Consider the following 26,262-nt stretch of genomic DNA (forward strand, 5'->3'; position numbering starts at 1 on the left):
GCGGGGGCCCTGGGTCGTGAGGGCGCAAGGAGACCCACAGGTAGGGCCGTGTCCACGCCCGAGGCCCTGGGCTGTGCCAGCCAGGGTCAGCCCCGCTGTGGACCCGCGTCCCCAACCCCTATCCCGGGCCCCGCCACGGCCACGCCCGCCGGCCCAGCACGCGCACCCCGGGGCCCAGCGCCACCCGCCTCCCCGGGCCCACCCGGCCCACGCCGCCCACAGGCCGGGCAGGCGTGTGGAGGAGGAGCTGGTGCCGAGCAGGCTCTCGGGGCAGATGGAGCGACCGCATGCGTCCCGCTGTCTGTTTTCTCTCTCTTCTTTCATCTCTTTCTTAAAAACAGCTTTATTGAGATATGATTCACACACCACAGGGCTCGCCCGTGTGAAGCGTGCGGTTCGGTGGGTGTCATATTTTCACAGATAGCGAGCAGCCATCACCGCACAAATTCTGAACGTTCCTATTGGCTCAGGAGGAAATCCCGCACACCCTGTGCATCGCCCTGCGCGCCCTGCCCCCTCCAGCCTCCAGCAGCTGCTGCTCTGCTCTGCGCCTGGAGCTGTCCTTGCTTGGACACGTCATGCCAGTGGCGTTGTGTGTGTGGTCTTCTGTGACTGGCTTCACCCACTGAGTGCGGTGTTTTCTGTTTCCCCTTTTGCTGCCACGGGGCATGTGAGATCTTAGTTCCCTGACCGGCGGGGGTCGAACCGGCGCCTCCTGGGTGGGGAGCATGGAGCCTTAACCACCGAGCCCCCAGGGAAGTCCCCGGGCAGGGTTTTCAGGGATCGTTCACGTTGCGGCTGCTGTCAGCGCTCCGCTCCTGTTTGTGGCTGCATCATACTCCATGGTGTGGGTGGGCACGTGGATGGTGCTGATGGTGCTGCTGTGAACATTTGTGTACAAGTTTCTCCGTGGACGTGTGTGTTCACGCCTCTCAGGTGTGTCCCTGGGTGTAAACTCGCTGGATCACATGGTGCTGGTGCTGGTGGTTTACTCGCTCAGTCGTGTCCGACTTTGCAGCCCCGTGGTCAGCAGCCCACCAGGCTCCTCAGTCCACGGGATTGCCCAGGCAAGGACACTGGAGAGGGTTGCCGTTTCCTTCTCCGGGGCATGTTCCCGACCCAGGGGTCAAACCCGTGTCTCCTGCACTGGCAGGCGGGTTCTTTACCACTGAGCCACCTGGGAAGCCCAGATCACGTGGTCACTGTGTCCAGTTGTTTGAGGAACTGTTTTCCGTGGAGGAAGCCCCGTTTTCTGCCCCAGCAGCCCCAGGGCTCGGCTTCTCTGTCCTCACAGAGACTGCCTTTGCCGTTCCAGCTGCCGGGCGGGTGCAGGGATGTTTCCTTCTGGTTCTGATCGCCGTCTCCCTGATCACTAGTGACGTTGGCACCGAGCGTCGTCGTGTGCTGGTTGGCTGTTTGTACGTCTTCCTTGGAGAAGGACTGGTTCGGATGCGTTGCCCATTTTCACATGAGTGTGTTTTGTTTTGTTTCTGTTGTTACCGAGTTGCAGGAGCTCCTCGTGTGTTCTGGATACAGGTCTCTTACCAGATGCGTGATTTACAAGTACTTCCTCCTGCTCTGGGTGTTGTCTTCCTGCTCCCTTGGTGGTGTGCTTTGAAGCCAGAAGCTCTTCACTTTGATGAAGTCCGGTTTGTCTGCAGTTTTCTTTTGTTCCTTGTTTTTAGCGTCACGTGGAAGAATCTAAGAGCAAACCCAGGGCCTGTGCTTCCTGCCAACGCTGGCTCTCATGCGTAGGTTTTTATCTACTTTGAGGTCACTTTCGTACACAGTGTGAGGTGAGGATTCAGTTCGATGCTTCTGCGCGTGGGTGTCCACATGTCCAGCACCTCTTCCTGGCAAGTGGTCCCGCCGGGAGGTGCTGGCCTGCCCCTGACCTGCCGTCAGGCCAGCTGCTCCCCTACCCAGCGCTCACCTGTGCTTCCCAGGACCTCGCATCAGTTCACGGTCGGAGCCGAGCCTGAAGCCGCTCTGTGCTCCCCGTGCAGAGCTTCACAGTCTGCAAGGTGCTTCCTGCCCTCCTCCCTGCCTTCCCTGTAGGCTGACCCGCGGGGACGGACGGTGCGACCAGCGCCGCCTGGCACATCTGTGCGGACATGGCCCTTTGCAGAACATGCCTGTCCTTGTCCTCTCCCTGCACCCTGTGACCCGGCACCCGTGGGGGAAGCGGGTCCCCGGGCGCCCACCCCACCCCTGTTGGCCGCGGGGCCTCTGCCTGAGCGTGCAGGGTGGTCGGACTCCGCCCGCCTGGCTGTGTCCCAGGCTGCGAGAATCAGATGAAATAAGATCCCTTCCAGCCTGACAGCCTGTAACTCACTGAAGTTACCCCGTGTCTCTTTGTCGTTTGAGGCTCTTACAAGGTTTTCAGAAACCCATGGGGAGCCGGCCACCAGCACCCCTCCCCCGCACCGCCCTCTGCTGGCTCTCCCCTCGCCTGGGGCAGAAAAGAGCTGGTAGCGTCTCCACCCGACCCCCCCTCCCTTTTAGGGGCACAGTTAGCAGGTGGCTTGTGAGGCCTGGCCAGCAGTGGCCACACAAGCCTTTGGTGACTTGGAGGGCCGGCGTCCACGCAGCTTGGCTCCCACGCTGGGGCGGCTGCTCTGCGGCATGGCCGTGTTCCCCACCTGCCCCGCCTCCCAGGCGGCGGTGGTCTGAGTAAAGGTGCTGTTCCTGCTGCTGCCCCTGGAGGAGGGCACTGTGGGCAGAGGTCCCAGGCGGAGGTCCAGTTTTCCAAGAGGGAATCTCGGTGTTGGAGTGGAGGAAGACGACCGCTCAGCTGTCCCAGCGGCCCTCACTGGGAGGCCGGAGGGCCTGGCCGGCAGGCCCACAGCCCCCCAGCTAGGGACACAGCGTGTCTCTCTCCCTGCACCTGGGGGAGGGGCCCTCGGGCCCCCTCGCCAAGGCCCAGGCCTTCCCTTGGCGCCTGCCCAGCAGGGCTCCTGCTCGCTAGGGGGGCCCAGGGAGTGACAGCTGGAGACGCGCGGCTCCTGCTTTGACTTCCAGAGCCTCAGAGCCAAGCTTCCCTTCTGGGGCCTCTTGGGCCAGACGGTGGGGACAGAACTGAGAGTGGGGTTATTCAGCAGTGGTCTGTCTGCTCCCTGCCTGTGCTCAGCTGTTGGGGTGACTCTTGCTGACCTTACTGCTGCCAGTGAGCCTGATGGGGGTGGGGAGTGAGCTTCAGGGGGTGAGGGGTGAGCCTGACAGGGGTAGGGGATGAGCCTGACGGGTGGGGGGTGGGCATGGCGGGGGTGGGGAGTGAGCCTGACAGGGGTGGGGAGTGAGCTTCGGGGGTAAGGGGTGAGGTTCACGGGGGTGAGGGGTGAGCCTGACGGGTGTGGAGTGGGCCTGACGGGGTTGGGGGGCTCCCCGATGTTTGTGCGGGGAAGCTGAGGCCAGGCTGGCCCAGGCCTCATCCAGTGCACGGCCTGGGCGTGTGTGCCAAGCAGCACGCCTGCAGGGATGTGCACACGTCCAGCATGGACGTTCACGGACCGTCTGCCCCTGGTGACCAGGGCCCAGACCAGCTCTGCCCGCAGCCGTCCCCTCCTGTGCCTGGGGCTGGCGTCGTGTGTCAGTAACAGGAGCCGCGACAGTGAGGCGTGCGGGGACTCCACCCTAGTGTCACGGCTTTCTTAAGTGTCTAAATCTTAAAAGCCGGGTCCCAGTGTGAAAGCCTGGGACTGGAGGGTCGCTGCCCCAGGCGGTTGCGGATCGCGTCTGAAGGCACGCACTGGACCCGATGCTCGGGGGGATGCGGAGCAGCTCGCGCGCTGCCTCCTGCCGATGCCCCAGAGATAGGAGGTGGGCACCCCGCGGGCTGGGCTGCACTCGCCCGTCGGGGCTCTGACCACCTGCCTGTGGTCCTCCCGCAGGGCGACTACGACCAGAGCAAGACCAAGGTGCTGCACCTGAGCCAGAACCCGGCCGGCGCGGCGCGGCAGCGGCTCCGCGAGGAGCAGCAGCAGCTGCAGGAGGAGTGTGCGCGGCTGCGGGAGCTCGTCCGCGCCCTGGAGGCCGGCGGCCCCATCCCCGCCCACCTGGAGGCCGCCGCAGGGCTGCCCTCGTCCCGGGAGGTGGCAGGTAGGCCCCGGTCCTTCCATCCATCCCTCTGTCCAGCCCACGCAGGAGCCGGGCCACGGGCCTCTGGGGGATGGGGGCCCTGGCCTGCAGAGTGAGCGCAGCAAGGACCCAAGGGGGCATCTCTCCAACCCGGGAACAAGTTAATACCATTTATCAGCTCGTGTGTGTCTATTAATCACACATACACCAGTGCTCCAGGAAGCAGGGGCCAGCTGTCACAGTCTAAGTACGTTTCCGGATGCAGCGAGCCCTCTGCAGGCCCTGCGACAGGCGGCGGGGCGGTGGGGGGGTGGGTTGGAGCTGCCTCTTCCAGCACGAGGGTCTCACCCGCTCTGCAGCTCTTAACTCGGGGCCGCAGTCTCTGACCTCGCAGCTTCTCTCTGTCTCCAGGCAGCACAGTGAGCGTGCGCCGGCCTGCTGCACCCGAGGTCCCCAAGGCCGGCTCTCAGGCAGACAGCAGGTCCATCACCGCCTCGCAGGGAGGGCACCGTCTGGGGGCTCCATTTTCCTAAGGGTCACCCAGTCCGGCCTCAGGGGTATTCTGGGGTCTGGGGGGTGCCTGCAGCCTCTCTCTGCCATCAGAGGGTGCCTCCCAGGGGTCATCCAGTCCGGCCCCAGGAGGAGCCTGGGAGCTGGGGGGTGGCGGGGCGCCTGCAGCCTCTCTCCTTTGTCAGAAGCTGCCAGGCGCAGCTGCCTGCCCTGGGCCTCAAGCGGCTGGCGGTGGGGCGCTCCCTGGCCCCCCCGGAGCACAGCCCCTGCTCCCGTGTCTGCTGCTGGCTCTGTTCACCCCCCACCCCCGCGATGTCTGCGGGGCGTCCGCGTCGGGAGAACACGGCTGCCGTTTTCCTGACGTTTGCCGCCTGCGTTTCCAAGCAGCCTTTCCCCCGGGAAGCTCTTTCCACTTCCTCCGCCCGTGTCTGCCGTGTCAGGCTTGGAGAGGGAGCACAGGCATCTCCGTCTGGAGCCGGGCTCTGCCTGTGCCCTGTCCCCGGGATCGTGGACGCAGCCCCTCCAGCCTACAAGCTCCCACTGTCGACCTCGGCGTGCAGCCAGCCTTTCTTGAGGCGCCTGGTCAGCAGTCACTGTCCTGTGAGCCCGTGGAGGCGGGAGGCAGGCCCAGCACCGGCCTGCGGGCCTGGAGGCCTTGGTCGGCCGTGGCTGTGACTAGAGCGAGCCTGGCCGTTCTGCAGGGCTGCGCTCCACGTGCTCCCCATCCCCAGTGTGTCCCAGGCGATCCTGGTCCCACGCCTGTCAGCCCAGGGTCCTCTGTGAGGCGGGGATCCGTGTGCCGCCAGGTTCAGCGGGGACCCCGAAGTGCGGGTATGCCGGGCCCCCCTGAACCCCTGGCTCCCCAGGCCGCACCCCTCCTTCAGCCGCTTTCCTGCGACCGGACGTGGGGCTGGTGATGGTGACCGTGGGTGTCGTGTGAGGTGCACGCCCTTTCCTGCCCCCACCCGCCTCTCCCGTCTTGTCTTCAGGAGGGTGGCGTTGGCTGCCTGGGTGCCACCCAGGTGATGCTGGGGCCAAACCACGGCTCAGCCGCCAAGACTGCTCTGAGGGTCTCCCTGTGGCCCAGGATGGGCTTCCCGGCCCCGAGAGCCGGGCGAGGCCTCCCACAGGGTCCTCAGCAGGCGGCCGGCCGAGCGTGGTCTCTGGTCCCAACTCCTGTTCTCTCCCCGGGCTCCTCCAGCCCCGCTTTGCGAGTTGCCCGTGTCCTTGACGAGTTCAGGAGCTGGGAACGCAGATGCGGGCACTCAAGGTTGCTCTTCATTCTGCACAAGGACTCACACCATCTGACGCGACAGACCGTTTACTCCTCGAGTCTGTCGCTCCTCTGGCGTGCTCAGCTGTGGGGACGCAGCTGCTCGGAGCCTCCTTGGGCACCCAGCACGCGCCCAAGGGCACTGTGGGCGTCCGGGCAGACGGCCAGTTGAACCTGGGCCCCTGCTCTGCCCTGCTCCCTGAGGCCCCACGGAGAGCGGGACCACCGCAGACCTCTGCAGTCGGGACAGCTGGTGGGCGGGTGGTTTAATGGTGAGTCACTTAGGAAGAAGGACTCCAGGCAGCTGTGGTCATGGCTGGAACCAGGCTAAGTGACGCCACGACCCTCCCCAAAGGCCGGGAATTGGCAGCAAGTGGCGCTGGGGGAGGGGGCATGACTGCCAAGCTCAGGGCAGGAAGGATGCTTGCCCGAGGTGTAACCGAGAGGCCCGCCGACCCAGGCCTTCTCCCGGCTCCATCTGCGGGCTGCAGCCTCTCTCCCAGCAAAGTCGGATCAGAGCGCTTCCCCAGGCACGTGTGGAGATGCAGGTCCCCGGGCCCCAGCTCAGACCTCCTGGGTCAGAATCCCAGGGGCCTCACCCCGCCCCTTTCACCCCTGGAGCCTGATGGACCCGAGGAGACGTGAAGGCGCTGAACCTGGAGGCCCCTTCAGGCGCTTGGTTACTGCTCAGCGGCCCTTGAGCTGAGTTGACCGGCGGGGAGAGCCCAGTGCTGGCTGTGACCAGGGCCGGCTGCCGTGCGGGGAGCAGAGCAAGCAAGTGGGGAAGTGCGCCTGCAGGACACAGGCCGTCGGAGGGCTGGAGGCCTCCCGAAAGCATGTCCTCGGACACAAGGAGGGACTTTGAACAGCAACACACAGACAAGAGACCTCAAAGTGTTCCAAAATGAAAAACAATGAACTTCTGGAAGTTAAGAATATAAAAGAGTTAAATGATGATCTAAAGAGTGGATTTTTAAGATAAAATGAGAAAGTCTGAAAAGCAGAGGAACAAGACAGCGAGATGGGAAACAGGAGGAAACAGTGAGGCAAGTCGAGGAGCCAGCAGCCCGTGAGGCCCACGTCTCCGTCCTACCTGCTCCACGGAGGCCGGGAGGACAGGCCACACACGCACCAAGGACCTTTCACAGCACGGCGGGGTGCTGGGCAGAGCCTGTGGTGGCAGAAAGCCCCCCACGCGCTGGAATAGTGGGTCACAGGCCAGGGATCACCAGACATCCCTTCTCAGCAGCAACTCTGGCGCTGGGCCCGCGGGCGCTGCTCCAGGTCCCCGGGAGCCGTGAGAATGCCCAGCGCTTCTGTGGTGGCTTCTAAGCTCCCAGAGGACAGATGGTGGGGGCACTGAGTAGCTGAATGGGTGGCCGGCCTGTGCATGGAGCGTGCTGTTAGAGCCTGGCCTCTGTTGCTGTGTTTCTGTCTGGCCAGGCTTCGCATGGTCAGCAGAGTCACAGCCCAGCAAACGCCTTCCCGGGCTGTCTGCATCCGCCTCAGCGCCCAGGACTCTGGCAACGGGGCCACGCAGCTGGGCTCTGAGCTGTGACCTGCCTCCAGCCATAGAAATTTCAGTACATGGACGCCCTAACCTCCAGAGTCTCGTCATGGACAGAAGGGCCCTCCCCACCCTCCCCGTGGCCTGCGGGACAGCCCCACACCCCTGATGGACTCATCTGCTGTGTACTCGGCGCTTGGCCTGCAGATGCCCTGGGGGTCGTGTAGGCGGGCGTGGTCTCCACGGTGACACCTGGCAGCCAGGATGGGGGCGACCCAGCTGTAGAGGTGCCCCGGCTCCCTTGTGCCAGGAGCCGCACTGGGGGCCAGGAGGGGCGGTGTGGGGCAGCCGCCCAGCCGTGGGTGACCACACCGCAATAGGTGGGGGAGCTTGTAGCCAGCTGTTCCTGGACCTCAGCCTTAGGACAGCCCCTGCCAGGAGCATGGCCCTCGATCGGCAGGAGCCTGAACCCCTTCTCCCCTCCCCTGCCGGAGCTGGCTCCCTACCCACCCAGCCTGGGCCAGAGAGATTACTAATTGGTGCTTAATTAGGTAATACATTAATATTAAAATCTAATCTTGTTAGAGCAATGCACAGGAGGTGATCAGATTTGTCCCTGCCTGACTATGCCACTGATCCCACGGGGTCCCTGGAGAGGGCTGTGCCTGGGCCCCTGCCTGGAGTGCCATTCGCTCTGCCCAGGGAAGAGGCCACCACGGGGAGGTGGCCACAGGCCGGCCAGCAGCAGCCGCGTCGTCTGCTCTGTCTCCTGCCTCTCTGTGCAGACCGAGGCTCACCCCCTTTCCCACTTCAGCCAGTGCCCGCCCCGCAGGGGGAGGACGGGGCTGCCGGGGGGCCCCTGGCCAGAGCCACCGGCCTGGATTAGCACTAGCCGGGACGTCAGTGCTGAGCACAGGGCCCAGGCAGCCATGGGTCACCAGTGAGGGCGCTGAGGCCCCACGTGGCTCGGCCCCGGCACACGGTGATGGACTCAGGGCTACCTGTGGCCACTGGTCTGGCTGCCTGAGGCGTAGAGGTGGGTGTAACCTGGGTCAGAGAGCTGTGCTCAACAGGAGCTGGTCTCTGAGCACCTAGAGCCTTCAGGGAGCAGGGAGAGCCCGAGCCTGTAACAAGAAGAGCCTTGCCTGCACTTTGCCGCTGGTTGTTCTCAGCTGGAGGGGCCGCCTCTGAACAGCCAGGAAGACTGCAGGGAAGTGGGAAGCGGAGACAAGAGTCGTGTCCCTCCCGCTCAGCCCTTCCCCATTCGCCCGCCCCGCCCCGCCCCGCCCCACCCCGGCAGAACTGCGTTGGCATTGTCACTGGCATCCTTCAACTCCCGGCCTTGCAGCAGGCGGCAGAGAGGCCTGCTGGGGTCTTCAGATGGGGTTAGCAGCACGAGGGTGGATCTGAAAAGCACCGTGGTGGCTTCGGATGGAGCTGACGTGGAACCCGAGCCCACAGAGGGTGGGTCAGGTACCCAGACCATGACCAAACCTGGAAATGAAGGCAGGAAGTAACTGCCGGTTCCTGTGAGCGTTCTTGCGTTTCTTCGGGTGAACACCGGAGTTGGATCACTGGGTCACGGGGTTCGTGCACTGTGAACCTCGAGGCTGGCTGCGGTTCCACACCCCTGCTGGCCCCACGGGGGCTCCGGGCTCCGCGTCCCGCCAGCACTGGGCCCTTCAGTCGTTCCCAGGTGTGCGCAGTGGAGGCCCCCTGAGGTGTAACTGGCGCTTCCCTGACGTGTAAAGATGCTGAGCATGATTTGTTTCACGTTAGCCCTTCCTGTATCCCCTTGGGTGGGTGGGGGCTCCAGCTTTTGTCCATTTTTTGTCTTTGGCTTGGGTTTGGGGGTTGCGTTTCCTAGCAGAGTCTTTCGCAGAGCAAACGCCTGTAACTTGGATGTGCTCTAATGGTCAGTTCTTCTCTTTTAGGAGTCAGATCTAGGGACTTCAGCAGACCAAAGTCAGGACCCTTTTTCCTCACGTTTTCTCTCTTAGGTCTTTTAGTTCTGCGTTGAAATCTGTGACCCATTTTGTCAATTTTTCCTGTAATGTGAGATTCAGGTTGAGGTTCTTTTTTTTGTTTGTCTGGGGGGCTTTCTCCTGTAAATGTCCAGAGACTCCAGCATCACGTGTTGAGATGGTGTCGTGGCTCCATCAGTCACCTCTGTACGTTGGCCACGTCAGCTGACTGATGCCGTGGTCCTGTCTCCTGCCGGCCCTCCCGCTTGCTGCCCCGAGTGTCCCTGCAGAGTCTTGGTAGCTGGACGGGAAGGAAGTCTTAAGGTCGGCGGCGTAATCCCTCCCACTTTTAGCTGTTTTTTCAACAGCGTCTGGCAGCCCTGTTTCTGTGGCCTTTCTGTTTAGCTTTAGGATCAGCGTGTCTGTATCTGCAGGAATCCTGGTGAACTTTACACGGGGAATCCACTGGCTCTGTAGATGAGTTTGAGGAGAATCCGTATCGTTACTGTGATGAGCCTTCCCAGTCCAGAACCAGCGTGTCTCTCCGCTGACTCAGGCCTTCTTCGAGCTCGTTCATCAGCCTCTTGTGGCTTTCAGCGCACACACCAGTTGCGTGTTTTGTTAGAAACAGGCTCGTGTGTCTCGTTTTTGTTAATTTCTCGTTATCCTCAGCGCGTGTTTTTCCTTGTCGTGTCCGTTGTTCCGTGCTTGTGTATGAGAAGGAAATGGCAACGCTCTCCAGCGTTCTCGCCCGGGAAACCCCACGGACAGAGGAACCTGGCGGACTGCAGTCCACGGGGTCAAAAGGAGTGAGTGGGTTGTGACCTGATCAACAGCGACACAGAGATGTGGCTGATCTTGGTGTTGGGCTTGCAGCCCGTGGCCGCGCTAAGGCCAGTCAGCTCTGGGAGGATTTTGATTTTGATTGTCTGCGGTCGTGTCGGCTGTGAGCAGGGCCTGTTGCACTTGTTCCTGTGGGCCTGACGCCTCGGGTCGCACGTTCTCTCCCTGTAGCCGCGTGGCTGGGACTTGACGACTGTGCCGGGCTGCGGTGGTCAGCGTGGGCACTGGCCCTACTCCCGGTCCAGGGGGCGTGGGGTCAGCTCTGGGCTCTTTGCAGATGCCCTTGCTCGTTCCTGTCTAGTCTGAGTCTGCCGAGAGCGTTGGTCACGTTAGGTGTTGAGTTTTTTCAAATGCTTTTCTGCATCACTTATAGGCTCATCTGGTTTTTCTTCCATAGGCCGTCAGTGTGGTGGGTTATCGTGAAAGTGTTTACTAATATGTTGAACCAGCCTTGCATTCCAGGTAAATTGCCCTTGTCTGCGGTATATTTTCTTTCCGCACGTTGCTGAGTTCAGCTTGCTGTTTCGTCAGTAGTTCTGGCGTCTCTGCTCGTCTTGGTCTGAGCTTCTCCTGTTCTATTGTTGTCTGAAAGTCATGCACAACTTTTCCTCTCTGCAGATGATGTGTTTGTCTACACAGATGAGCCCAAGAAGTTTTTTGTTTTTTTTTTTTTAAAGAATGCAGTGAGTTCATCATTGATTTTTGTGTGTTGCTCTTATATCCGTGCTCAGTCGCTCAGTCGTGTCCCACTCTTTGTGACCCTTGGGACCATAGCCTGCCAGGCTCCTCTGTCCATGGGCTTCTCCAGGGAGAATACTGGAGAGGGTTGCCCTGCCCTCCTCCAGGGGATCTTCCCGACCTGGGGGTCGAACCCAAACCCACATCTCTTTCGTCTCCTCCATTGGCAGGTAGGTTCTTGACCTAATATTAGTGCTATCCGGGAATCCCATTATACCCTGCAACCTTGCTGAATTCACTTACATGATTTGTGTGTATAATGCGAATATGACATCTGTGAGCAGTTAGGGAAGCTGAAATCTAAGACATTATACCATCCCTGCTCACTCTCCCAAAATGAAATTTCTGAGTATAATTCTAACAAGGCACATAAAAGGTCTGTGTGCTGAAAACGGCCGCGCGTTGAGCAGGGAGTCAGGGGGCTTCTAATACAGGAAGAGGCAGACTGCATTCAGGCGCGAAAGACTCCATCAGGAAGCTGTCCCTGCGGCCCAGGCTGGCCCCAAGCCACGGTTACCGTGGGAGGTCAGCTCTGCACCCGTGGCTTCTTCCCCCATCTGCCTGCGTGGGCGCATCTCTTGGCTGGCGGTCAGCTGTTCCCTCCTTGTAGGTCGGCGCCTTCGTGAAGGGCCGGTGGGTTTCCTTCCTTCCTCTTTCCCAGACCTGGAACTTGTGAACCTGTGGCCCGAATCCAGTGAGGATAACTCATGGTCACCAGAGCTGTTAAAAACCACGCAGACGACCTTGAACTGGTGAGCGGACAGACCCTCTGGTGCAGCCGCTGCCCTGCCACTTAGCATGGAGACAGCCGACGACCAGCGTCCGGGGCTCCTTAAAGGCTCAGGGGCCACGTGCGGGAGAGGCTTCAAGGTCCCCAGGGCGCCAGGCCCTCTGGTGGGCGAGCCGGGAGGGTTTGGCAGCAAGTCAGAGGCAGAGCACAGGACACAGTGCAGGGCCCGCAGACGCCTACGCCCGGCTAGACCCTGCAGGCGCGCGCCCAGAGGGTTGACCACTGCACGCTTGAGACTTTCTAATAGAAATGGCATCTCACGTCATTACTGATAAGGAGACATTTTTTACTTCCTCTTTTCTGAATGGTCTTATCACAACCAGAGCTCCTTTATCTCTTCTTCTACTCAGTTTGTACAGAAGTTTAACTTCTTGTTTTTCTTTATGATTATTTTGTATAGAAAGTGTTAACTTATTTTGGAGTTTCATCAGTCTATTCCATTTAAGCTTAGAAAGTTCTTTATTGACTTGATAAATTCTATTTTCTTCTGTGACTTTTTGGCTTGTATTTTATATTTAAAGATGTAATCTGCCTGGAACGTATTTTGGGATGTGGCATAAGGTGAAGGCCTCAGTTGATCTTTTTCCTGATCACAGACGGCTGCCTGGGTGCCGTCCATCTGTAGGTTTATAATGTGTCTTTATTTTTCTTTGTCTTTATTACATGGATTCTGGGAGTTTATTTCATTTTTCTGTTCCACATCTTTAGTAATTATAACAGAAAGTATGTTTGCATATCTGCTGTAGAGCACAGCTTTTCCCTTTTCTTTGCTTTCATTTAGATTTCCTTAGCAAGTTTATTATTCTAAATGAATTTCAGAAATGTTTTGTCAAGTTCAAGAAAAAGCCGTTGAGGTTTTGGTTTTTATTGACACTGCTTTAAAGATATAAATTAGTTTGGTGGGCGAGTTTTCAGCTTCGTTGCGTCCCGTGTCTCTGGACAGGTGGGGGATCGCCAGGCCTGTGGGACCGAGGGGCCAGGCTGGGGCACCCCTGGTTGCTTGGAGGCCCTCTGCAGGCACAGGTCCCGGGACGTGTGTCTCTACTCCTGCCCCACTCCTAGCTGCCGTCTGCTGCCGGGCCATGTCGGGAAACGGGGGTCCAGGCCACCTTCCTCCGCTGGGGGCCCGTGCGTCTCCCTGCCCCAGCCCCAGGCCCCAAGCCTGCCTGCTTCTCCTCCCATTCCTGCGGTTCTCCCGGGGTCACTTCTGCTAGAAAAACAGAAACAGCTTGAGAACCGTTTGTCCGGTAGCTCCCCCAACACACTCACAGCAGGTGACCTATGGCTCCAGTGAGGCGTCTACTTTGGAGGCAGGACCCAAGCCCCAGAGAAGAGCCGGAAGCCAAGGGTGGGAGTGGAGGGAGAGGGCGAGGGGTTGGGGTCCTGCCCCTCCACCTCCTGGCAGGGCGTGCGCCTTCTCAGGGACACGGGCCCTCGAGCCAGGGGCCTGGAGGCGTGGGGAGCTCACCGTGCTTGCTGACGGAGTCTGGGCCCGAGGGTGGGCATTGCTGCCCTGGCCGCTGCCCAGAGCTGCTAGGCGGTGGTTACCGCCTCCAGCATGGCTTCTCCAGAGCCGAAGAGGAGCCCTGCAGGAGCCTGGACGTCAGCAGAGCCCCTGAGCCCAGGCGCACCCGGAGGGGGTGGCGCCAGGTTAGCCCGCTGCGGGGCACAGGGAGCCCCCCTCGTCGGCCCCCTGAGGGGTGCAGAGAGCCGCCCTCGTTGGCCTGCTGGGAGGCACAGAGAGGCCCCCTGTGGGCCCGCTGGGGGGCGTGGGGAGCCGCCCTCGTCGGCCGCTCCCAGGCAGGCTGGTGCGGAAAGCGGTGGCGCTTTAATCACTGGTGTCCCAGGCTGCTCTCTCTGTGCTGTTTGTTTGTTCTTGGTGTCAGGTAATAAAGGGCAACACCATCAATTAGGTGTTTAATTGGAGTTGTAAGGAAGTCGTGTAATTTAATCTCCGGGTTTGCAGGCAGACAGGCCGAGGGAGGGGCGTGTGAGCCCCCGCCGCGGCGGCTGCGGCCCCTCTGCCTCCTGCTGCCCACGAGCAAGTCCCTGGTGGCCCTGCCCTGTCCCCGGCCACAGGCAGACCTGACGCCGTCAGGGGCCAGACCCCGGCATCGTCGGCAGCCCAGCGTCCCCACCCAGCACCCACCCAGCCCTGTTCTCCACGTTGGAAACAGCGCCAGCAGCCAGGCGAGGCAGCCTGCTCAGAACATGGGCAGCGGGGACGTTCCTGGGCAATCAGGCTGTCTGGGCAGGAGCGGCCCTGGAGGGCGTGTGTCTGCAGCGTCTGCGGGGTCCCCACGTCCCCCTCTCCCCAGCTCGCGGATCTTGATGGGATTCCTCCGTGAGCTGTTTCCTGGGCATCACAGGATTAGCGGGGTCAGAACTGACCTCTCCAGGCTACAGCGAGAGTCCCCAAACCCGTGAGAACGACGCATGCCCCTCACTGCCGTCACCGAATGCTGGCAGGCAACGGGAATTCCGTCCGTGGCTGGTGGGGCACAAGATGGCGCAGCCAGTCTGGAAGCCAGTTTGGTGTTTCTTACGAAGCGACCATATGACCCAGCCACCACACTCCTCAGCATTCACCTGGAGGAGCAGGACACATGTATGTCCACACGAAAACCCGCGAGTGCCACAGCCTGGAGGCAGGCAAGAAGGCCTTCTGGAGGCGAACAGGGCGCAGACCACGCTCCGTCCAGACAGTGGAGCATCATCCGGCACTGAGAACAAATGAGCCGCCAATTCACAAGAAAGACATGGAGGAAACTTCCATGCCCATGACTGAGCGCAAGGAGCCGGTCGGGAAAGACGACAGACCATGTGACTGGCGGCACGACGGTCTGGGGAGGGCGGAGCGGTGGAGACGGGAGGATGAGGGGCGTTGGGGGGCGAGGTGGAGCCCAGGGAGCGTTCAGGGCGAGGACGCTGTCCTCTGCACCACTGGGAGGCTGCATGTTCGCCGTTACACGTTCGGGCAGACCCACAGGCGGCACGGCCTCCAAGTGAGCGGTGCGGCAGCAGTGGCTCGTGGGGCTCGTGGCTTCTAGGTGGGCTCGTGAACAAGTGCCCCCCCTGGAGGGTGTGTTGATGCTGCGGGGCTGGTGTGGCTTGGTTTGGAGGCAGTCTTTGTCACCTCCAGTCAGTTCTGCTATGAACCTAATGCTCTTGATAGTCTTTGGAAAGAACGCCTAGTCGCCCAGTCGTCTCCTGTTCTACGTGAGCAGGTGTTTCCAGTAAACACTGGGTATTGTGCAGCAGTCCCGACAGTCTGGCTCCGGGACGTCAGGACCCCCAAAGGGTTTCACTCCCGTTTGCCATCAGTGTCCGCGCCCCCCACAGCCCCGTCGGCCTCTGGCTCTGTCGGTGGGTCCCCTCTGGAGGCTCGCAGGAAGGGGGTCCCCCAGCCCATGGGCGTCTATATGACGTAATAGGGTTGGCATCTCATCTCTGTCTCGAGTGACCCCCTCTGCACATGCTCCATGGCGGGCTCCCCGTCAGCTGGCGCCCACGGGCTGTTCGCACGCCCTGGCTGCTGTGAACATCTGAGTCCAGGCCTGCATGTGGACTAAGGTTTGCATTCCCCTCAGCGGAAGTGGGGTTGCCAGGCTCTGCAATAGTTTATGTCTAAGAGTCGGCCAGAGGGCCTCCCCAGCGGCAGCGCGGTTCCCGTTCTTTCCCCACGTGGCCGTCCTCCCACTCAGTGCCCTGTGGCCTCACAGCTGGGCTCTGGGCCCTCGCTGAGCTGCAGCCACCAGGGCTGCGTTCCTCTGGGGGCTCCAGGGAGGGTGCTCTTCTGCCGCTGCTGGGTGCCCCACGGCAGGCGCTCCAAAAGCTCTGCCACCTTGGGGGCGCCCCAGAGGACCTCCCTCCCTGCCCTCGTTGGGTGGATCATGTGGTGCTGGCGCTGCAGCTGTTCGTAGTCGGGGACCTCTCTAGAGGTGGGGGCTGGGCGGAGGTTGGGGGAGAAGGCTTTCCCGTGGCCGGGCGGGGGGTGGGCATCAGTGGCATCTTCTGGACCCTGCGGGGGGAGGGGGAAGCCACATGCGTCACGTCTGGACTCTGCGGGGGGAGGGGGAAGCCACGTGCGTCACGTCTGGACCCTGCGGGGGAGGGGAAGCCACGTGCGTCATGTCTGGACTCTGCGGGGGAGCCACGTGCTGTCACGTCATTGGTGGTCAGCCCAAGCCCCACACCCTGGGCCAGGAGCAGAGTTCATGCAGCCTAGATTCTGGTCCTGATGGCCGCCAACTGCCGTGTGTCCTCGGGCCACTCCCTTGGCCCCTCTGAGCCTCCTCCTCCATCCCGGGCAGAGGCTGTCCCTGAGCTGGCACCACCTGCTGCGCTGGGCGCTTGTGACCTCTGACCAGGGCCCTGTGTGCTGGGACCCCAGGGCCGTCCAGGCCAAGAGGGGCTGCAGGACCACCAGACCGTCCCCTTCCCCTCCGCTGGCAGGCGTGTGCATCAGGCTTGCTCCTCCTCACAGGCGGAGCCAGGACGCTCTCCGTGTGGTCACCCCCAGGCTGGAGCCCATCTTCCCGATGCTCTCCCAGGCCCGGCTCCAGTGGGAAGCCTGTGTCCTGGCCCCACAGACCCCGCGGGCTGCCCCCACCCCGTCTGCTGCTTCCCGAGTCTGCAGCCAGCTGGTTCCGAGGGTCTCTGCTCCCGTCCCGTCTGAGGGGGTCCCTGCAGTTTGGCCATGAGGCCTCGCTGCAGCCGTCAACAGCTTTAATAAACTGCCTTGTCTCCAAAGGAGAGAGAGAGACAATTTAAACTCCCGTCTCGCCCAAAGCAGACAGATTGACTCGGAACAACTCAGTCAATAAAAGATGAGCTCTGGAAGCCTTTTGTCTCTGAGAGGGAGCTCGCCTTCTGGGGAGTTCATGTTCTGCGAGCCCACCACCAGGAGTTAATAATACATGCAGCGTGGGGTGGACAGAGCCAGAGCCTCCTGGAAGCGCCCCCAACTCGGGACAGTGCCTGCCGGCTAGCAGCTCACAGCCACCGCCCCGGGCTCCTCCCCACCCAAACCAGCAGGCCAGGGCCCCCTCGTCCTCTGCTCCCCGGAGTCTCCTCTGGGGGTAGCCTGCAGGGCGTGTGTGGAAGCCACTGGAAACCCGTGTCAGCCAACGGTGTGCTAACGCTCCGTCTCGGGTGTCCGTGTCAGCCAGCGGTGTGCTCACGCTCCGTCTCGGGTGTCGAAGGCGCTTGTCCTCCAGGTGGTTTCTGGCCCTGGCGTGTGTGTGAATGTGTGCAGAAGAGCGTGCACGTGTGTGTGTGCGCACGTGCGTGTGTCCGCACGAGTGTATCTCCAGGCGCTTTGCTTGTGACTGCCGGAGCCCGTTTCCCTGTCCGTGAGGTAGGGGTGCGCGTGGGGATGCTTCCAAAGCTTGAGACCAGCCGGTGCGTGCGGAGGGAGCCTCAGCTGGCTGGGCGAGCGGCAGTCACGAGCTGTGCACCCCTCGTGACCCAGGTCCCCCCCTGTGGGGGCTTTAGGTAGGAGATGTCAGTGGTCGGCAACCAAGCAGGTGAATAAGTCATCAGAGGGCGGCGAGTTTCACAAGGGGAACCCCACCAAACATGGGGCCTCCAGAGGCCATGCTGGGGCCTCAGCAAGGGGCCAGCCTTGTGCTGAGGCGACCCGGACGCAGGGCGGTCCTCACTGCAGGGCTGGCTCTGCCGGGGGCATCTGGGGGCCCACCCGGCTCCCCTGCTCTCTGTCTGGGTGGCACTGACCCCACGTCTAACCCACCCAGGGCTGTGTGCGTCCAGAGGGCACGCTGTGGCCGTCGGCACTTGGCGCGGCTCGGGCCAGGGGACAGGCCGCCCCCCCGGGCCCCCGCTGCCACGTCTCGGCAGTGGGGGAGGCTGGCTTCCCGGGAGTGTGGTATCGCACCCGTGCCCGCCTGTCACCCTGGGACTCTCCCACCCCGTAATCTGGTGGGCTGTAATTGCTGGTGTCTTTTCAGATCATTTTTGTGCAAGGTGACAAGCTGCTTGCCGAGTGAGCAGTTAACCACACAGCGAGGCCCATTTGAAAGCTGGCACTGCGCTCACCAGGGCGGGCGTCTGCCAGGCAGCCTGGCGGTGGGCACGCGTGCTGCTCATCTGCATGTAATTCCAGGGCTGCGTCTCCTCTCTCGCATGAAACGTGCAATTTCCGGCCCCACAGGGGGCCTGGACTCATGGCGGAGAGACTGTTCGGGGCCCTCTGGCGGCAGGAGGCTCCGGCCAGCGAGTCTGGGTCCTGGCCCCTTGTCGCTGAAGCCAGCAGCAGGGATGGTATGCCTGGCGTGCCTTTCCTGGAAAGGTGTCCGGCCTGGGCGCTGTGTCGGGAGGGGAGCGCGGGAGTGCGGAGCTGCCAGGCTGGCCGCGAGCCCCTCAGCACCTGCGGACCACGCGGGCTTCTCTGCCGTCTCCCCTCCCCTCCTCCCCCAGCAGGAGGCTCTGCCGTGTCGGGGGGCAGGCCTTGCTCCGCTGTGACGGAGCCCACTCGTGGAGCTCAGTGCCCACAGACGCCCCACCATCTCCCCGCTCCAGGTGGCCCGCGGGGCCAGGGCACTCACCCAGTCCTAGCCCTGCAGCGCCGGCTCCCGCGGTGGCTAATAAAATGGCATTAATATTTGATGCCTAATTATTAAATATTTAAAAATGTAAAGCTGAAGTAGTTTAGGCGTTCCCAGACATGAATAACTCAGCCCTGGCAGCGGCCCCACGCGGGGCCTGAGCAGAGCCAGTGGCGCTCACAGCCTGCGGGGGCCCGAGGCCAAGCGTCCAGAGGCCGCGGGGAACCCTGCTCCCCAGGTGGACCAGCCTCCGTCTGAGCCGCCAGCCAGGGCAGTTGGGAGAGCCGGCCCGCCCGTGTCCCCAGCCTTGGCCTCCCCATCGCAGAGCCGGCCATGCTCCCCGCCTCCTGTGGATGCGCCGAGACCACAGAGGCTGCTCCTGGTGAGAGGTGCGGAGCTGGGCGGCTGTCACTCCTGCTGTGGCTGCCCCTTCTGTGCCCGGGGGACAGGCTGTGTGTGAGCGTGGGAGCTGGTAGTCCCAGCTCTTGGAAAAGCAGACGGTGCCCCCCCAGCCCGCATCCTGCCCCCCGCCACCCCCACTGCCGGGCAGTCCCAAAGGCCTTCCTCTTGCTGTCTCTCAGGTATGCTGGGAGTAGGCCCTTTTGCACAGAGAGATGCTCTTTCTAATGATGAAGAATTCAACCTTTTGTTGCTTTTATAAAGCCTGAAGATCTCAGCATTACCTTTTTTTATTCACTTTTCAGAAAGAAAAATGATTCTGTCCTGAGCCCCCAAAGGACAATTTCAGAAGCTGCTTCCAAGTCCTAAACAGCGTCGCTGCAGGGGCCCAGCCTGCACCGCAGCCCTCAGGGGCCTGTCCCCGGCCAGCTCGGGGCCTCCCCGCTGTGGCAGCCACCCGCCCAGGGGTCCGTTCACGGAGTCAGGGTGGGAGGCCGCTGGGGGGCTGGTCTCAGCACCAGCCACCCTTGGTGCCGTCAGCGCCCCCTCCCATCCAGAGCGCCCAGCCGCCCAGGGCTTTCACCACCATTGTCTCAGGGACAGAAGCCCTTTTGGAGTGCCTGTGGTCGCCTCGCGCTGCCATGATGGCTGTGGGCGGCGTCCTGGGAAGGGCATGAGTGGCCCTCTGAGAAGGGCGTGGGCCATCCCGTGACTGTGGCCTGGGCATCCTGGCAAGGGCGTGGGCCATCCCGTGACTGGCCGCGTTCCTCACAGTTGAAACACGTGGCGTCCTGTGGGGACACACGAGTCTCACCCGCTCCGGGGCTCCTCTTGCTTCTCTGTCCTCTGCTGGCCTCACACTCCCCCAGTCCCAGGCCCTGCACGCTTCCTGGCGCTTAGACCGCAGCCCGTCATGGCGGGCTGGCCTCCCTGGGCGGCGTTCCCTGCTGTCAGCTCCCTGCCCCGCCGTCCACGCTCCCCTTCCCCTGCTGGTCCCATCCCGCTGCGTGTCCAGGGGCTGTGGACGGCAGGGCAGGGTTTCTTGGAGACTGTCGTCTGCGCTCAGGCTCCAGGCGGGAGCCAGTTTCCATACAGCTTTGCAGCCCCCTCTTCAGGTCGGTGGTCAGTCCTGCCTGTGGCCCTGGGACTTGGAGCTCGTGTGGATCCGGCTCCTGCTCCCTGCAGGATGTGGCGTGTTCTGCGCCCGTCTGGCCCGGGAGGCGTGGCCTCTGCTTCCGGAGGCATCTGTGCGATCTCCCTGACGTCCTCTCCTGCCCGCCTTCTGCAGACTCTCTGTGAAGTTGCCACCAGCTCGGTGCCGGGCCCCCAGGGTCGCTGGGTGCATCCTGTCTCTGCTCTTTTCTGCTTGTCTGGCGTGTCTCTGGGAGGCGTCCTCTGCTGTCTGAGCTCCTCCCCGCCGTCCACGGGAGCCTGGCCCCGCCGTGGGGCAGCCTCTGACGAGGCCTGTCTCGTTGCCGGTCTCTGTCTGTCCAGGTTGCTTTATTCTCGTCTTATGTTAGAAGCTCTTGTGCATCCAGTGACCCTGGGTGTGCTTCTGTGGATGCTTCCTCTGGGTGAAGTGGGTAGGAGCCTGGCCGGGGCCTCCCTCTGGGGCTCCTCTGCCGGACACCAGTGTGGCCCCCATCCCCTTTCCAGAAGGGCCACTGCCCAGCTGCTGGGGTTGGGGGGCTCAACAGGGAGCTCAGCTGCCAGGCCCCCTCACTGTCCCCCGACCAGACACAGAGAGACCTCCTTACTGCCCCCACGACCAGAGAGAGACCCTCTCACTCCCCCACAACCAGAGACCCCCTCACCCCCATGACCAGAGAGAGACCTCCTCACTCCTCCCATGACCAAAGAGAGACCCCCTCACTCCCCCATGACCAGAGACCGCCTCACTCCCCCACGACCAGAGACCCCCTCATCCCCAAGACCAAAGACCCCCTCACTCCCCCAGGACCAGAGAGAAGACCCCCTCACTCCCCGATGACCAGAGACCCCCCTCACCCCCAAGACCAGAGAGAGACACCGTCACTCCCCCACAACCAGACACAGAGACCCCCTCACTCCCCCACGACCAGAGAGAGCCGCTCCTCCCCACGACCAGAGAGAGACCCCTCACTCCCCACGACCAGAGAGAGAGCCACTCACTCCCCACGACCAGAGACCCCCTCACTCCCCCCACGACCAGACACAGAGATCCCCTTACTCCCCACGACCAGAGACCCCTCACCCCCCCACGACCAGACACAGAGTTCTCCTCACTCCCCCACGACCAGAGACCCCCTCACTCCCCGCCACAACCAGACACAGAGATCTCCTCACTCCCCCACGACCAGAGACCCCCTCACTCCCCCCACGACCAGACACAGAGAGACCCCCTCAGTGCGCCCCTCAAGGCACAGAGAGCTGGGGAGGCCCTCTCTGGCTGTGCTGGTCAGCAGGGCTGGAGGGAGACCGTCCCCACCACAGATGTGTCTCCTGGGAGCATCTTGTGGGTGTCTTGGGAAGGGAGAGTCTGAAATGGGCCTGTGGGCCTGAAGCTGGACTCTGTCTCCTCCCAGGGAGGTGGGTCCCCTGGGGCAGGAGGAGTGGGGTGACGCCCTCACCAGGACCCTTAGACCCCGGCTGCCCAGACTGGGCGCAAGCCGCCCATGGGCACAGCTCAGGCCCGTTGGTGGCGTCGGGAGGAAGGCTCAGCTCAGGGGAGACTGCCCGCAAGCTGCAGGGAAGGAGGGGCGGGACGGCCAGGTGGGTTCCGCACCGTGGCTCAGAGCCCTCTCAGCTGCGCCTGCTGCCTGGGCTGGCGGGGAGGCTGGGGGCCCTGGGTAAGGCCCGGGGTGAGGCTTTCGTCTCTCGCACAGTGGAGTGGCCTGGGGGAGCTCGTGGGGGTGAGGGCTGGTGGGGGGGCAGGCGGGAGCTCAGCCTGCGAGTGAGGTCTGGGGCAGTGAGGACTGGGGCGGGAGCTCAGCGAGCTGGGCAGCCGCTGTCTGCTGGCTGCTGTCGGCCGAGAGTAGCCATCGCCAGCAGGCCAGGCCCGAGGCTGGCCTGGGCCCTGGTGGGACGGCTGTGACTGTGCCGCAGGCTCCAGGTCTCGGGTCCCCAGTCCTGCCAGGGGAGGCCTCTGCTCACTCTGGGAGAGGCTGGGCCAGAGTGATGCTGTTTCCACGGAGGAGGGCATATCTTTTATTTAATCCAAGCCATTCTGTGAATTATTCATTCATGTTTATGTAAGCGATTGAGCTACACGGATCGTGGGAGCAGGTCAAGACACTGACTCTGCTCCGAATCAAAGGGGCCACCCCTGGGGTCCTCCCCGGACTCGCCCGCTCAGCGGGCTCTACCGCCCCCGGCCTGCCCCCATGGACCAGGCCGCCCGGTGCCAGGTGCCCTCCGCCTGTAGGACGCTGCCCCTGAGCCCTCCGTCCCGGCCTTGCCTTGCAGGTCCGTGGCAGGTCCCCAGGCAGCAGGTGGCTCGAGTCACCCGCCTGCTTGTGGGGTCTGTTGGTGGGAGAACAGGCCACGTCTGCACACAGCGGGCTTCCCCCTCACGGCCAGGTTGCGTGCGTCCGGCGTCCGAGAGCTCATGGGCGGTGCAGCCTGTGTCCTGGGTGAGACGCCCCCACGAGCTCAGCCATGAGCGCTTCCTCCAGAGCAGGTTTTTCCCCCGTTAACGGCCCATCCTCGGTGGCTCAGCTGTGGGACAAGAGGAGAACCTGAGGTCAGAGTGGCCGGCCGCCTTTCTAACTTCGGAGTCTGATTACTCAGTCGATCAAGGGCCCCATCCCCAGGCTCGGCCCTGGAGTGAGGGCGGCCCTCAGGCCTTCAGGGCGGGAGGCCGTCCAGGAGCACAGGGGCCATGGAGAGGCCTGGTGTCGGGGTCCCTGGTTCAGGGCCGGGGGCGGCAGCTGCCAGGCTGCCCCAGCGCTGCAGGCCGTGGAGACGAGACCGGGGAAATGTGCTAGAACCTTGGTGTGTTGCGGAGTCTGTGCGGGTCCTGAGGTCCGGGGTCAGAGGGCCCCGCCTCTGACGCAGATCTGCGGTCAGTGGTCGGTCGCCTAAGTTCGTGCTTGTGAAGTGGGGGACCCTGCACGCACCTCGTGGCTGCGGTGGCTGCTGCGCGTGTTGGGGCCTGTCCGGTGGCTGCCACCCTCCCACCTCAGCAGTGCCCGGCCCTCTGGCCCGCTTAGTCTACCCTAAGCCTCAACACGGCTGCACCCCGATGACCCCTGGAACCAGCGTGGGGGGCAGAGGTGGGAGATCTCTCTCCCTGGAATGTAGGCTCCCTGCCCGCCTGCCCCGATGCCTCCTCTGAAAGAGAGCCTGATGACATCTGTTCATCTGAAAGCAGCCCCGCCAGGGCGCCCACACCTGCAGCAGACGCCCTGGGTCCTGAGGGTCAGCCAGGGCGGGGGCGGTCCTCGGGGAGGGCAGGCCACACACTAGGCTGAGTCTGGAGGCCTGGGGTGCTGCACCCCCGGGCAGCATCGGGCCTCACAGGCGCCTCGTGTGCCCATGTGTAGCCGGCTCGCTGATGATGGGGCTGAGCCGAGGTGTAACTCCCGGGACGGCGCCGCGGGGAGGACTCAGGTGGCCGCTGTGTGCGCTCCTGGTGGCTTCCACAGCTGCTTTCTCCCCGGCAGGTGGCCCGAGGGCCCTGCCCTGAGCTGTCCAGTTAGGACAGGGCCCAGGGTGCCCTGCCCGACTCCACACCCAGGGAGCCTGTCTTCTCCCAGCATCTGGTCTCCAGGAGGCCAGCCAGGGAACCACGGGCAGCGTGATCCCAAATCTCCGGATGACCTCGCTCCCGTGGCCCCCACCCCCGTGCTTCTCAGTGGCGGCCTGGGAAGTGTTTGCCGCTCCCCGGGCTGACGGGAAGGACTTGGGGCTGGGGTGCGGGGTGGGGGTCCCCGTCTGGGCCCAGAGGAGGGAGGAGCCTGCCTGCTGCCCGGCTCGTCATCCTCGTCAGGAGCCGCGCGTGGCTGCCTGGCCCCGACGTGGCGTGCACCCCCCTCACCCCTCAGTCAACGCGCTGCTGCCCCTGAGTGTCCTCCTGAGACCCCAGGGAGCTGACTGCCTCTCCCTCCCCACAGAGCTGAAGAAGCAGGTGGAGAGTGCAGAGCTGAAGAACCAGCGGCTGAAGGAGGTCTTCCAGACCAAGATCCAGGAGTTCCGGAAAGTGTGCTACACGCTGACGGGCTACCAGGTGGACATCACCACGGAGAGCCAGTACCGGCTGACCTCCATGTACGCCGAGCAGAAGGCCGACTGCCTCATCTTCAAGGTGGGACGCGGTGCCCCCGAGCCCCGGCCCCTCCCTGCCCTCTCCCTCGGCGTCCGCACCCTGGGGGCAGGGGGACAGGGCTCTGCGTTGCAGTGCCCTCTGGGGGCTGAGGAACGGTGAAGTCAGGGAAGGGCCCTCAGTGCACCCACGGGTGCAGCTGGACGGCGGGGGCGGGACCAGGGAGAAAGCCCCGAACCCGAGCTGCTCCCGCGGCTGGGGGCCCTGGGGTGGGCTTTTGGGGTCTGACAGGGTGGTTTCGTCCTGCCACACCCGACGGTGGGAAGTCTAAGCAGCTCAGTGCACCTCTGCCCTCTTGCTGGACCCCCAGGGCGCTGAGTCGGGCGGGAGCCCCGTGTCTGGCACGGCCCCCTGCCTGCTGGCTCAGAGCACGCGCAGAGTGTGGGCTGAGGGAGGGACCCAGAGAGCAGGTGGCCGGCGGGGCCCTGCTCTCCAGGCGGAGCGCCCGTCTCACTGCACTGGGACTCAGGGCCCACCTTGCCTGGCCCCAGGGGTCAGAAGGATTCCCGGCCAGCCGAGCTCCACGGAAGGGTCTCGGGGGAGCTGGTGGGAGCGGAGGCCGGCCCTGCTGCCTGGGATGGACACAGGGTCCCGGGGCCGCGGGCCCGGCTGAGGAATGACCGCAGACAACGGCAGCCTCCGTGGCTGACTTTGTTTTCCCAGAGGTGGTTTCACAGGCAACAGGGGTGCTGGGGGCAGAAACAGCCGCGCTGTCGCAGGTCGGGGGGCACAGGTGTGCAAGGTCGGGGGGCACAGGTGTGCAAGGTCGGGGGGCACAGGTGTGCAAGGTCGGGGCGCAGGTGTGCAAGGTCGGGGGCGCAGGTGTGCAAGGTCGGGGGCGCAGGTGTGCAAGGTCGGGGGGCACAGGTGTGCAAGGTCGGGGGCACAGGTGTGCAAGGTCGGGGGCACAGGTGTGCAGCGGGGAGGGCGGGCCTGGGCAGCCCGGAGGGGGGGGCCGCCTGCCAGAGCTCAGCCCCGCTGTCGCCCCGCAGGGCCTGGCCCCGGCCCGCCCGCCCCCAGGAGTGGGCCCAGAGCCCTCAGGCGTGTCCTCAAGGTCTGTCCCAGGAACTGGCAGCCGGGGTCCCTGTTGAGCTGTGAGGACGGTGGGAGTTCTGGACGCCCCGCGTCACCCAGGGTCACGGCGGCCCTGCTGTCTGAGACCCCAGGGGACCAGGGCCCAGGGATCCGGGGGGGTGGCTGCTTCTCGCTCGCCCGCGCCAGGGCCGCGGTGTGTGCGCCCACACCCGCCGTGGGAGGGGCCGTGGGGCGGAGCTGGGCCCCTGGGCCTGCACAAGGGGCGGCTCTGTTAGGAGTAAAGAAGCAGGCCTCACGTGTCGCTGTGACCGTGGAGTCCGTGGCTCACCCGCGTGTCGTCAGGGTCTGTGGGTTTTGACAGATGCGAGCCGCCGTGCCCTGGGCAGCCCTGTGCTCATCGCCGGCTCCGTGGCTCTGCCTTTCCCGGAGGCAGTGGGCTCACAGGCCGGCTCCCTCGGTTAGTGACCCGGCCGAGCCCCAGCTCTTCTCCTGACTCGACGGCTGGTTCCTCTTTGGCTCTGAGCCATCTTCCCCGTCTGGACATCCACAGTTAGCTTGTCCATCACTTACTGAAGGACGTGGTCGTTCCCAGGCTTTAGCAATTACGGATGAAGCTGCTGTAAACAGGCTTAAACCTTTGCGGCCGCGTGACCACGTAAACGCAGCCTTAGTCTGCGGGCGGCACGGAGGCTGGCGTGCAGCTGGATGGGCTGGGGTCCGGGGTCTGCCGGCCGGCTCCCCTCTTTCTGCACCTGGTGTGCCTTGCCCCCGCTCGGCGCGTCCAGGTCAGCAGAGCCGGCCCAGCTCAGGTGCAGCCTCTGCAGGAAGCCAGGGCCACCCTCACCCCCTGCCCTCCCAGCCCGGCCCTGAGGCGAGTCCACCCGGGGAGCTGGTCTCGTTCTCAGCCTGGCCTCGGGCCCAGAGTGGGCGGCAGGTCCCCAAGGGTCGGAAGCAGGGAGCGGAGTCTGGCGGCAGAGCCTGCGCGTTGGGCCCGCTCCCGCGCGCCATGGGGGTCATCCTGGGGGTCATCCTGGGGGCGTCTGCTCCTCCCCACAGCCCCACGTCCCTTCGGCATCGGCTGTGGCCCTGAGCTGGCGGTGGGTCAGTGTCTGCGGCACGGATGTGACTCCTGAGGCGTTGCCGTCAGGCGGGGGTTATGGTGCTGGACTGTGGGCCAGAACCTCAAGGTGTGACTGTCCCCAGTGCCCACAGGCGGGGCACCTTCTCGTGGCTCCGTGTGTGCGCTGGCAGGGCACAT

The 26,262-nt window shown here is 63.5% G+C and overlaps 1 protein-coding gene across 3 annotated transcripts in view; it reads left to right on the plus strand.

Moving 5' to 3' along the window:
- Nucleotides 1–26,262, plus strand: part of MAD1L1 (mitotic arrest deficient 1 like 1) — a 244,258-nt gene that overhangs the window by 191,942 nt on the left and 26,054 nt on the right. For 2 of the 3 annotated variants that reach the window (XM_070362807.1, XM_070362808.1), the window contains 2 exons: nt 3,891–4,098; nt 23,761–23,951. In XM_070362807.1, the coding sequence (XP_070218908.1) occupies nt 3,891–4,098; nt 23,761–23,951 (399 nt within the window). Of the gene's footprint in view, nt 1–764; nt 1,645–3,890; nt 4,099–23,760; nt 23,952–26,262 lie in introns of those variants that run through there. The other variant, XM_070362809.1, reaches the window with a different exon arrangement.

This window comes from Bos mutus, chromosome 25 (genome assembly GCF_027580195.1).
Source record: "Bos mutus isolate GX-2022 chromosome 25, NWIPB_WYAK_1.1, whole genome shotgun sequence".
Taxonomy (NCBI): Eukaryota; Metazoa; Chordata; class Mammalia; order Artiodactyla; family Bovidae; genus Bos; species Bos mutus.